The sequence below is a fragment of the Triticum dicoccoides genome, chromosome 7A (assembly GCF_002162155.2).
Source record: "Triticum dicoccoides isolate Atlit2015 ecotype Zavitan chromosome 7A, WEW_v2.0, whole genome shotgun sequence".
NCBI lineage: Eukaryota > Viridiplantae > Streptophyta > Magnoliopsida > Poales > Poaceae > Triticum > Triticum dicoccoides.
In genome coordinates this window covers 725,200,728-725,211,469 of record NC_041392.1, presented here as the reverse complement: position 1 = coordinate 725,211,469, position 10,742 = coordinate 725,200,728, and the positions used below count along the sequence as shown (strand labels likewise).

Sequence of the window (10,742 nt, the reverse complement as noted above, 5' to 3'; positions counted from 1 at the left end):
ACCTTTTCCTCCAGTTGGGCAATGCACTCTAGGTGTTTGATGAATTGGTGACTTGCCGAGGCTTCAATATAAGACAGGATTTGTTTTCTTAACAAAGTTTTGGTCATTCAACAAGCCAACTATTGCACACACGGCTATATAAATTGGCGTTGAATTTACATGACAAACCCGTAGATCCTGGGTCAGTAGCCAATCCACTGTTTCCTCATTTGTTATTTTTTCTTGAACCATATTCCTCCTCTGTTGTTACTGTAATAGAACATGCATAGTTTAATCAAGAGTTCTAGGATAAGCCAGAGCTAGTACATGCTGCTGATAGAGTCATAAAGATGCACATCAACTAACGGAGCAAGCAGCAAACTTCAGTACAACAATGAGCAAAATGATTCTAACTTCAACTCCAAGAAGAGGCGAGATCAATTGAACACAATTGAAAGGAAGGAAAACTGAAGGTAATTAATTTAAAAATCTTTCTTGTGGTGTAATCCAGCCTCGTTTGTTGGCACACCGTAACAGGTTTGTTGCCAGCATCACATCGAGAACGGCACACGGTTAATAAATGTTTGCACCAATCCAACTACTCGTTCAGGAGTGCACATAGACATGGTACATTTTGATATAAACACAAGTTTAAAGCCATTAAGTACACAAGTAACGTGCAAAACAAGTATACACACAAAAAAGGGATTGCAAAGGCTGGCATCCCGCTTACTAATGATAGTTGAACCATGTGGCACACGTGTGATGCAAGCCAATTGATGAAAAAAAAACTAGTGATAGTTGGAAAAAGAAGGAAACAAAGACAATGACTCTTCAAGACGATGATGGTAGTCCCTCCAGCTTGACTGTAGGGCTCTTTGGGTGATTGGCAAGGGTGTTCGCAAATTGTGCCCTGAACGCCTCATCATTGGTACCCTTGAGCAAGACTTCCTTGAGTTCAGATAGATTAGTCAGGCCGGTAAGCTCATATGATGCACTGGAGTAGTCAATCTTGAGCAGCTCAAGCTTCTTCATCGATTTTGATCCGAAAGTTACATGCAACTCGGTGGAGCTGCAAGCAATCTCCAGGATCTTCACTTTTTTGAAGGTGGCCAACTGCTCTCCATACATCTCTGCATAAAAATGGAGCATACCATCTGGAACTTGTTGGACTTGAAGGCGCAGAATACATAGTTCCGGTAGCTTGGCGAGGATCTGAATGTCACTTTGCACTAAAGTGGCCATCTCTAGATCCAACTTCCTTATCTTGTCAAGTTTGCTTATTGATAGAGGCAACTTGTCTTCAAGCCCAAACAGTTTAAGACTCTGTAGGTTCTCCCAAGGCAGGGAGATCTCATCTAAGGAATGCTGATTGTCCTTGTCGAGCCGCACTAACAAGGACTCCAAGTGCACATGACCTGAAATTGCAGAGGAGAACTCCTTGCTGTTCTGCATGTTGATTCCAGACACTCCGAGCTTACGCAATTGGGTAAGCTTCTTGAGCTCTTCCACAATGGCCTTTCCCCCTGAAGCACTGACATTGACAACACCAAGTGTGTGTAGTGCCGTTAGTTTTCCAATCCCCCTTGGAACCTCAACACCAATTAGGCCACGGCGTTTGCGGAACTCTGGCAAACAACTAGATGAAGCAGGTGGCGTTGATGCTGGGCCCGTGGTACCGGCACGGATGTACTGTAGCTTCTGTAACTTGGCGATGTTCACTGGCAAGGTGACTATAGAGGTGCATCTCACATCCAGACTCTGGAGCTGCCTGAGATCGCCCAGTGAACAAGGCAGATGGTAGATCTCACTGCATCCTCGTAAAGAGAGAAATTTAAGGCGGCGTAGCCGCTTCACCATCTTCTTGAGATCATCATCCTTTAAACCTGATGCATCCTCCAAATCAAGCACCCGAATCAACCTCATACTTTTAGAGATGAAGAATGATTCCCAGTTTCCAAACACTGTCATTGATCGTAGCCGCGAGAAGTCAATGCTCTCAAACACAATTTTGTCTCTGGCCCAGTCTCTCAATATAATAAGGTGGCGCCCTGTCCGCTGGGTTGTTAGGACACAATTGGGCCCGAGTTCAAAGACAAGGTTCTCTTCCATTCTCCGCGAGAGGATATACTCGCGGATGAAGCCATTCACCTGGCATCTTGCCATCCTTGTCTCATTGACTGCTGTGTTGCCTAACTGCGGAATCTGCTGGATAATGCTCAGCTCGAGGAGCATGGAGAAAAACATCTCTCCTTCCTCCTCAGCAGATTTTTTATCGCTGTCTCTGGAGTAACCCTCTGCGATCCACCTCCTTACTAGTCGCCTTCTTCGAATATTGCAGTCTCGAGGAAAAATTGATAGGTAAAAAATACATGGCTTGAGTGAATCAGGGCAATCACGGAAGTAGGAATGCATCCAAGCAAATAGGCCCTGCAGACTCTCATACTCCGGATTGGTCTCTAGATGGTGCATAAACCTGTCATTCAAAGAATGTACAGTATCCATCAACGTGACTGTCTGTGTGGCCAGTAAATCAGCTATAGCAACTATCACTTTGGGAAGACCTCCACACTTCAAATTAAGTTTATCTATCGCGGGATCATTGTGATTATTTAAAGGGCATGATGGCTTCTTCCTGTGTACCTATTTTTTAAACAATATAAGAAAAATCATTGTAAGTTCGTTAGCAAAGTAGACATCAGTTACACTGAACACTAATGTTTCGGTTGCAGAATATAGAGTGAGTGCTCTACAAACACATATATTTTTCACACCGACACAATTTAAGAGTGAAAAAGTAAATGAAATTATTTATCTATACATATAATTTTCCCATAATTGTGAATAAGCGTTTTGATTTGTATTTCTGTACTAGAGGGGCATCTACCCCTTCTTAAATAACATAGCTTTCCAAATGGTGCAGAAGATACTTCTCTAACATTGACAACTACAATATGAAAATATTTTATATTTGTTTGGTCAAAACTGTATCAATGAATATGTTGAGAAAAAAATTATTCATGTTTAAAGAACATATTTGCTAACATACCAATGTAAAATTGAATAGTTAAAATTACACGTTAGATATTGTGTCTAAATTTAGTGATATTATATTTATTTGTTTCCTACTTCCCAGCCTAAAAACATGCTTTGTGCATTATAAAACAACAGGACACCGACATTTTAATTTATATAGTATAATGATTTCACTTGGAAATAAAATATATACGCACAAAAAAAACGAGATTTTCCTTTGCAATTATAGAGAAACAAAAGATGTACTCTTTTGCAGTTCGATCTGACCAATCAAAATCTTTAATTAAATCTTAACCATCTGATATCCATTTGTTGCGGAGAAATGCCATGCTCTCCCTAATCACTCCAATAATTATAGCATCTTAATTGTAATTATTTTCTCCAATTACTATATAATTTAATTTGTATACACAAAGATTTCTGTTTTTTTGTGCTTGTAGAATCTGTCAAGTACATGCATATTTTTTCAGTAGGAAATGTGTGCATGTCTTCGCTCCCAGGGTGCACACCCTACTTGAAATCTTTGTACAATGTTTTCATTTAACATAGACATATATGATATTTGTACAGTATAATATCAAGTTGAACTTTCTATGCATGCAGGAAAGTATAGCTACTAAGAAAGCACACCTGTTTCTTGAAGAGATCAAAGGCCGCAATAGTTTCTAGACCTTTGACATTAAACACTTGCTCTTCATTTTTTGTGCAATATGTGGCGACGCTGGCTTCAGTTGTAATGACAACGATAACACTTTTCGAATCAGTAGTTATCAAGGCCGCCTGTATTAAGTCCCACTCTTCTTTAGACTGGAGATCATCAATAACAACAAGACAATGATATTGTCTTAGAAGCTCGCAACACTCATTGATTGGGTCTTTTTCAGAAAGAAAATCAGAAAGTATGCTTCGAGAAAAATCCCTTAGATTAAAAGGATGGGAAACGTCCACCCAACTGTACTTCTGAAATATTGGGTTTGAGAGCAGCATCCTGTCATAGTACAAGTGCCTAACAAGAGCTGATTTCCCAATACCAGCTATCCCCCAAACCGATATAACATGTGAATTCTTGAAACGTGCCTTAGCTGTAATAGTGCGAAGTTCATTCATTTCTGACACTCGTCCAGTGAGGGGATAATTTGTCATCCACTCATTGACTGCATTCTTGTTACCGGGGGAAAGGTTTTCCAAGGACGAATTTGGATTCACTAGACACACAATTGGTTTCTCTTCTTTGTCCCCATAGTCTTGGGAACCCTGCAGGTGGGTAGAGGTGTTAACAAAAAAGGATCGGGACAAAGTACATAAAGCTATCAACAGTGAATGTGGCCACACTTTTCTACACCTTGGATAAGTGGATCCAGGAGGTAGAAAATGAGTCTTCCTATGAATTAAACTTGTTAATTAAGGCTGTGATAAATTGTGCATATATCTGAACATAATATCATTTGTAATCCTGGCTTCTGAGTAAGGAAACACTGATGTATATTTTTGGTAAAAAATAGTTTTATTTCATTCTCCTGCAAAAATAGCTTATTTTTATTCAGTGTCAGGCCAAATTTCATGTTAAGAACATAATTTTTAAAAATATCACCTCTTAGAGTTAATCGTTGTGCCTGTGAAATTCAATGGATTTGTACAAATCAGATCAAACAGTCACTGTTTGGTTGAAATTTGAGAACGTGATCATCTAACTAATACCAGAAAAAAAGTGGTACTCGTTAACATCAATACCGCCAAAAACTTTGGGTGCAGAATTCATTGTTAAGCATCATGTAATAAAAATCATTGCTAGCGATAACCTCTATATACTCCAGTCCTAATTAACACTCCCTCTGTTTCTAAATATAAGCCCTTATAGAGATTTCAGTACGGACTACATATGGATGTGTATAAACATATTTTAGAGTGTAGATTCACTCATTTTGCTCTGTATGTAGTCCATATTGAAATCTCTAAAAGGTCTTATATTCAGGAAGGGAGAGAATTTAAACCAAGCTGAAGCAAGTAGAAACTTTCAACAATTCCCAATACTTGTTGACATAAATAGTGAAGTGTAGTGGAGATTCTAATTTTTATTTAGCTGCATCTATACATAACTTGATCTGCCAGATAAAAATGCTGTCATAACTAGACCGTTTTCAAATCTATAGGTGTTAATGTTCAAATTAACTTACCAAATAAAATAATTTTCTTAAAAAGATTTCCTGAAAGTAATTGACGAAGTTTTGTGCTTCATAACATACCTCCTTGAAGAAGGCACATACGGAGTGCTCAGGCGAGTACTGCTTGAGTTCCAATGATTGGTACGAGTGTCCAATGCACAAGCTTGCAATCTCGAATTGCTGCGTGGACACGACGATCCAGCTGCCATTCTTCATGTCAGGAAGTAACATCCTTACGGCATCCCAATCCACCATGTCGGTCAGGTTCTCCAGGACGACGAGGTAAGTCTTGGTGTTGACTTCCTCTACAAACTCACGCCTGAGCGCAACCACATCTTCTTGCATGGCCTCCATTTTGGTGAGGACATCTATACCCACACCTGCTCCTTTTTTTTCGCCGCCGCGAGCTTTTGCGGCGTAGACCTGTGCCATGAAGCGCTGCACGAACTCATGGGGGTTGAAAGGGTGCATGAGCTTCACCCAGGCGCGACAAGGGAAGTTCTGGCAGATTTCTGGATCATTGTACGCCTTCCTGATGATGGAGATCATCCCAAGATCACCTCCTGTTCCCCACACCGTGATCACCTGAAGGTCCTTCCCTTTCTTGGTGATCAACCGGGTGAGATCCCCTAAGCCTTGTTGCCTCCTCGCAGAGTCCCTAGCCTCAGCAAGCACGTTGAATGCGGTTGTGCCAAGGGTGATGGCACCGGCCGCGATGGGCTGATGATTCGTGACTGCCGGCTTGGAGCCTGAGTCACTGATAAGATTGTAGCGCGAGTTCCTGGTACTCACAGCCTCCACCCTGGCCTTGAGCTGCTCGATCTCATCGACGGCCTCCTCCAGGGACAGCGCCGTCGGTGGCGGCGTTATGCACCAGGACGGTACCATACGCCACCACCACCTGGCCTTGGTGTCGAGGTGGACGACAAACTCGATGCAGTCCTCCACATCGTAGGCCAGCTCGCGGACCTGCCGCACCCAGGTCATCACCACCTTGTTCTCCACGCGCTCCGTGGTGGCGACGTTGAGGAATGAGTGCATCATTTCAAACTCGCCGGTGATGAACACCAGGTCGCGCTGCGCGCTCTGCCGGAGTTTGGCCTCCTCTTCGATCGCCGACTGGGCCTTGGTCAGAGCGCCCTCCACCACGGACTTGGCCAACCCAACAACCAGTTCCGCCATGGCAGCAGGTTGGTAGCTTGATCTCAAAATTGTATGTTTCTTGCGGGTGATGGCGTGATGCTAGTGCTTGATTGAGTTGGTGTGCATCGACTTGTGGAAGATGGTAATCTTTAAGGGAAAGACCTGCTGGCCAAATCGGTGAGATATGGTCAAGTCTTGGCCGATCCACTGTAATTTAAATTAATCATCCGGCCTGTTAACAGCTAATGGCTCTGGAGCTTGTATTTTTCAATGACTACTTGCACAACTCTCTGTTTCTTATCTTTCTTAGTATCTTCACAAAAGTTATATACGATGAGCTGTATTACGTCGAAGGTCTTGGAGTCGTTCAACAAGACCAAGGGCCATCACAGACTCCCTGTCGAAGATGTCAATAAAAGGCACACACAAGTTTCTGTAATTACAAGATGAAAGGGCCAGTTTCCAGCTATCTGTGCATCATATGCTTGGCACATCATTAATTTGTTTTATACAATGACATGTAATCAAATACAGGTGCACCTTGAAAGACCAACAAAGTGAAATGGCTTCTACCTGTTTGAACAAAGCAAAATTTGAAATTTACCCTGAAAATGCAATCAAACAAGTCTTAGGACAGGAAAACCCCGATATTTCTATCCGTAGGGATCTTTTGGGCACTTGTCTGGCAGCATGAAATGAATTACTCACTCGCCTGGAGGACATTCAACTGTCAGATGAGCCGGACACTTTTCAATGGAACTTGCATCAGAATGGCAAATTTTCGGTCAAATCCATGTATGATGCAATGGTTCATTGTAATGTTCCAGTAGATATCAGGAAATTGTGGAAGCTAAAAATTCCCCTAAAAGTGAAGATTTTCCTCTTGTTTCTTAACAAAGGAGTCATCCTAACTAGAGATAATCTGGCGCGAAAAACTGGCATGGTTCCAAGACATGTGTCTTTTGCCAACATGACGAGTCTATCAAACACTTATTTTTTGAGTGCAAGTTCGCTCAGGCAGTTTGGGCTATGGTCCAAGTAGCTTCGAATTTATATCCACCACGTAGTGCACGGAATATGTTCGGCAACTGGTTGCGGGGTATTGATAAACAATTTTCTGCACATATTCTTGTGGGAGCGGCGGCCTTATGCTGGGCAATTTGGCTTACCAGGAATGATGTGGTTTTTAACAATAAATGTGTCTCATCTCCTATGCAGGTTATTCATGTTTGTACACGATGGCTCCGTACTTGGTCTATCCTGCAGAAGCCGGAGGACAGGGACCTTTTTATGATGGCGTCTACACGGCTGGAGCGTACGGCCAGGGAGGTTTTCTACCCCCATGGATGGCGGTGTGATTTACGGATAGGATCTACCGCTCCTTAGGCTGGACACGATTTATTGTTTGGCATTGTATCGAATTATTTTATTTTTAGGGTGCTCTGGACTTTTTGGCTGTGTGCATCTAGCTATGCAGAGGCCGGGCTTTCTTTCGATACGATTGTATCACCTCGATATATCTATTCAATGAAAAGTCCTTTATCGAAAAAAAGTAAAGTCTAGCGTGATAATGTTCTCAGATGTTAAGGGAGTCGTGGGTCGTCGCTCAAGTCCTTCAAGCTCACAAATCTTGCTAGAAAATTCGTCGAGAACTAGTTTTAGTTTTAGTTTTGTTTTGCAGGAAAGAACTAGTTTCAGTGTTGTCTTTGATGTACTGATTTGTTTTGTCGTTTCTTTTGTAAATGGGGAACATTGGGAACACCCTTATTGTGAGATTATTCTATCAATCGTGGAGCAGACTAATAAGCTAACTCCGTGGATCGATGGATCTGCCAGCTGGTTGTAATATCAATAAGCTTCGTTAACCACCCTCAATTGTATATGTGTCCTTTGTCATTGATGAAAAGCCAATGGCTCAGACCAACGAATCTTTCTGGCTGTAGTACTACCAATATGCTTAGTTAACCACAATCAATTAATGAACCATATGCTTTGTCTAAACAAAAGCCTGTCATTTAGACTTATTAGACAAGTTGGATATTTTAGATGAGACTGACTTGGTCTCTAAGATGATCTCGATTTATTCGTACTAGAATGGCCAGATCTATGAGATGCGTTTTTTTAAGGGATAATTTTATTGAGACGAAGGCTGAAGTTATAACAATCATGTACATAGAAGTCATTTCCCTTCTTCTCGTGTATCATCTATGAGATGAGTAGTAATATTTGTACAACACTTCCATGGAGTTGTACCAATATGTGACAGAATCGTATTAATTCGATGTGTACAATCTCTAATTAATATGTGTGGCATGTTGGGAGAGGTGGAGGTCCACAAAAGTCTCTTGTTTTATAAGTCTCTTGTTTCGTTAATTCTTCTCTCTACCACATCTTTCGTCTTAAATATAATAAGAAGAAGATGATAGATGAATAAAACTGTTGTTTGTGTTATATTTAGCACAGGGTGCATGGCTATACATATTGGTACAAACCGACTTAGACTAGATATTACAAACCGACTTGGACTAGGAAACTTGTGATCCAAGAAATAGTTTAACATCCCCCCGCAGTATCAACGGGACGCTTGATGACGTTGAGACAGGAACGTATGTCTTGAAATGGCTTAGTAGCAAGTCCTTTGGTGAAGATGTCCGCAAATTGAGCCGTAGTAGGAACATGGAGCACCCGATGCTGACCAGGATTTCCAGACATGTAAACAGCTGAAATATTATCACAATATACAATAGTAGCCTGCTCAATCGGTCGGTGTAGTTCTGAGAGCAACTAACAAACCCAAACAGTATCAGCGACAGCATGTGCCATAGCACGGTGCTCAACTTCAGCGGACGAGCGGGACACCGTAACCTGTCTTTTTGAGGACCAAGAAATCAAATTGTTACCCAGAAAAACACAGAAACCGGATGTGGATCGTCGAGTGTCTGGACAACCAGCCCAGTCTGCATCAGAGTATGCGGTGAGAGAAGGAGTGGACTTATTGATGTGAAGACCATGACCAAGAGTACCTTTCAAATACCTAAGAACACATTTGACATGATTATAATGCGGAAGCCGTGGATCATGCATATTGAGACATGCTTGTTGAACAGCAAAGGAAATTTCAGGACGAGTGCTAGTGAGATATTGTAGAGCCCCGGGTAGACTACGGTACAAAGTAGGATCATGGAAAGGTTCACCGTCAGCGAATAGTTTGGAACTGGTATCAACAGGGGTTCGAGAGGACTGACAGTTAAGCATGCTAGCATGATTAAGAAGATCAAGAGTATACTGACGTTGCGAAAGAAAAAGGCCAAAATAATCACGAAGAACGGCAATGCCCAAAAAGTGATGAAGAGTACCAAGATCAGTCATAGAAAATTCAGAACGAGGAAGGGTAATAATATGATCTAAAAAGGTTCGAGAAGATGCGGAGAGAATGATGTCATCTACATAAAGAAGGAGGTAGGCAGTTTCGGAATTGTGGTGGTACATAAAGAGAGAAGTGTCAGAAAGGGAAGAAGTGAAACCTATCGTTTGGATGAAAGAAGAGAAACGTTGAAACCAGACTCGTGGAGCTTGTTTTAGACCATAAAGAGATTTCTGGAGAAGATAGACATGATTTGGATAGGAAGGATTTTCAAAACCAAGAGGTTGCTGACAATAGACGGTCTCTTGAAGAGAACCATGGAGGAAAGAATTTTTTACATCTAGTTGAGGGATGAGCCATGCAGAGGAAATAGCGATGCTAAGAACAGTACAAATGGTGCTTGGCTTGACAACAGGAGAGAATGTTTCATCGCAATCAATGCCATGTTGTTGAGAGTAACCACGACAGACCTAGCGGGCTTTATAGCGGGAGAGGCTCCTGTCAGGGTGGAATTCTTGGCGAAGACCCATTTGCCAGAAATGATATTTGTATTGGAAGGACGAGGAACTAACTGCCAAGTATTGTTTTGAATTAAAGCATCGTATTCTTCTTGCATTGCAGCAGCCCAATTCGGATCAAGAAGAGCAGTTTTGTAAGTTCTGGGGATGGAAGAGAGAGAAGTGGTAGCATGTAGGTTGAGGCGATCTGTGGGCTGACAAAAACCTGATTTGGTGCGAGTACACATGCCATGATCATTGACAGGGGCGACGCTAGGAACAACTTTAGCTGGTAGGATGGAAATGGGGGTGTCTGGTGTAGGAGAAGATGCGGACGGTGGGTGGGGTGGTGTTGGGTTGTGTGGTTGCGGGTTGGGTGGTTGCGGGTTGGATGATGGCGGGTTGGGTGGTGGCGAGTTGTTTGGTTGCGGGTTGGGTGGTGACTGGGTGTTTGATGGCGGGTTGGGTGGTGTCTGGGTGTTGGATGGCGGGTTGGGTGGTGTCTGGGTGTTGGATGACGGGTTGGGTGGTGCTGCCGTGATAGTAGGTGCGGTGCCATGA

At 42.3% G+C, this 10,742-nt stretch overlaps 1 protein-coding gene across 1 annotated transcript; it reads right to left on the bottom strand.

Moving 5' to 3' along the window:
• Positions 1-637: 637 nt before the first annotated feature.
• LOC119328110 (disease resistance protein Pik-2-like) lies at positions 638-6,398 on the bottom strand. The gene is made up of 3 exons (XM_037601143.1): positions 5,259-6,398; positions 3,646-4,269; positions 638-2,622 (listed from the first exon to the last, which is right to left on the bottom strand). The coding sequence occupies exons 1-3, from the start codon at positions 6,357-6,359 to the stop codon at positions 814-816; spliced, it is 3,534 nt and encodes a 1,177-aa protein (XP_037457040.1). The 5' UTR covers positions 6,360-6,398; the 3' UTR covers positions 638-813.
• Between the last annotated feature and the right edge of the window lie 4,344 nt (positions 6,399-10,742).

Coding starts and splice junctions, on each gene's coding strand:
- LOC119328110 (XM_037601143.1), bottom strand. CDS start 6,359: ATGGCGGAACTGGTTGTTGGGTTGGCCAAGTCCGTGGTGGAGGGCGCT. Junction 4,270..5,258: donor TATGTGCCTTCTTCAAGGAG/GTATGTTATGAA, acceptor ACCCACCTGCAG/GGTTCCCAAGACTATGGGGA. Junction 2,623..3,645: donor TTGATCTCTTCAAGAAACAG/GTGTGCTTTCTT, acceptor TTTAAAAAATAG/GTACACAGGAAGAAGCCATC.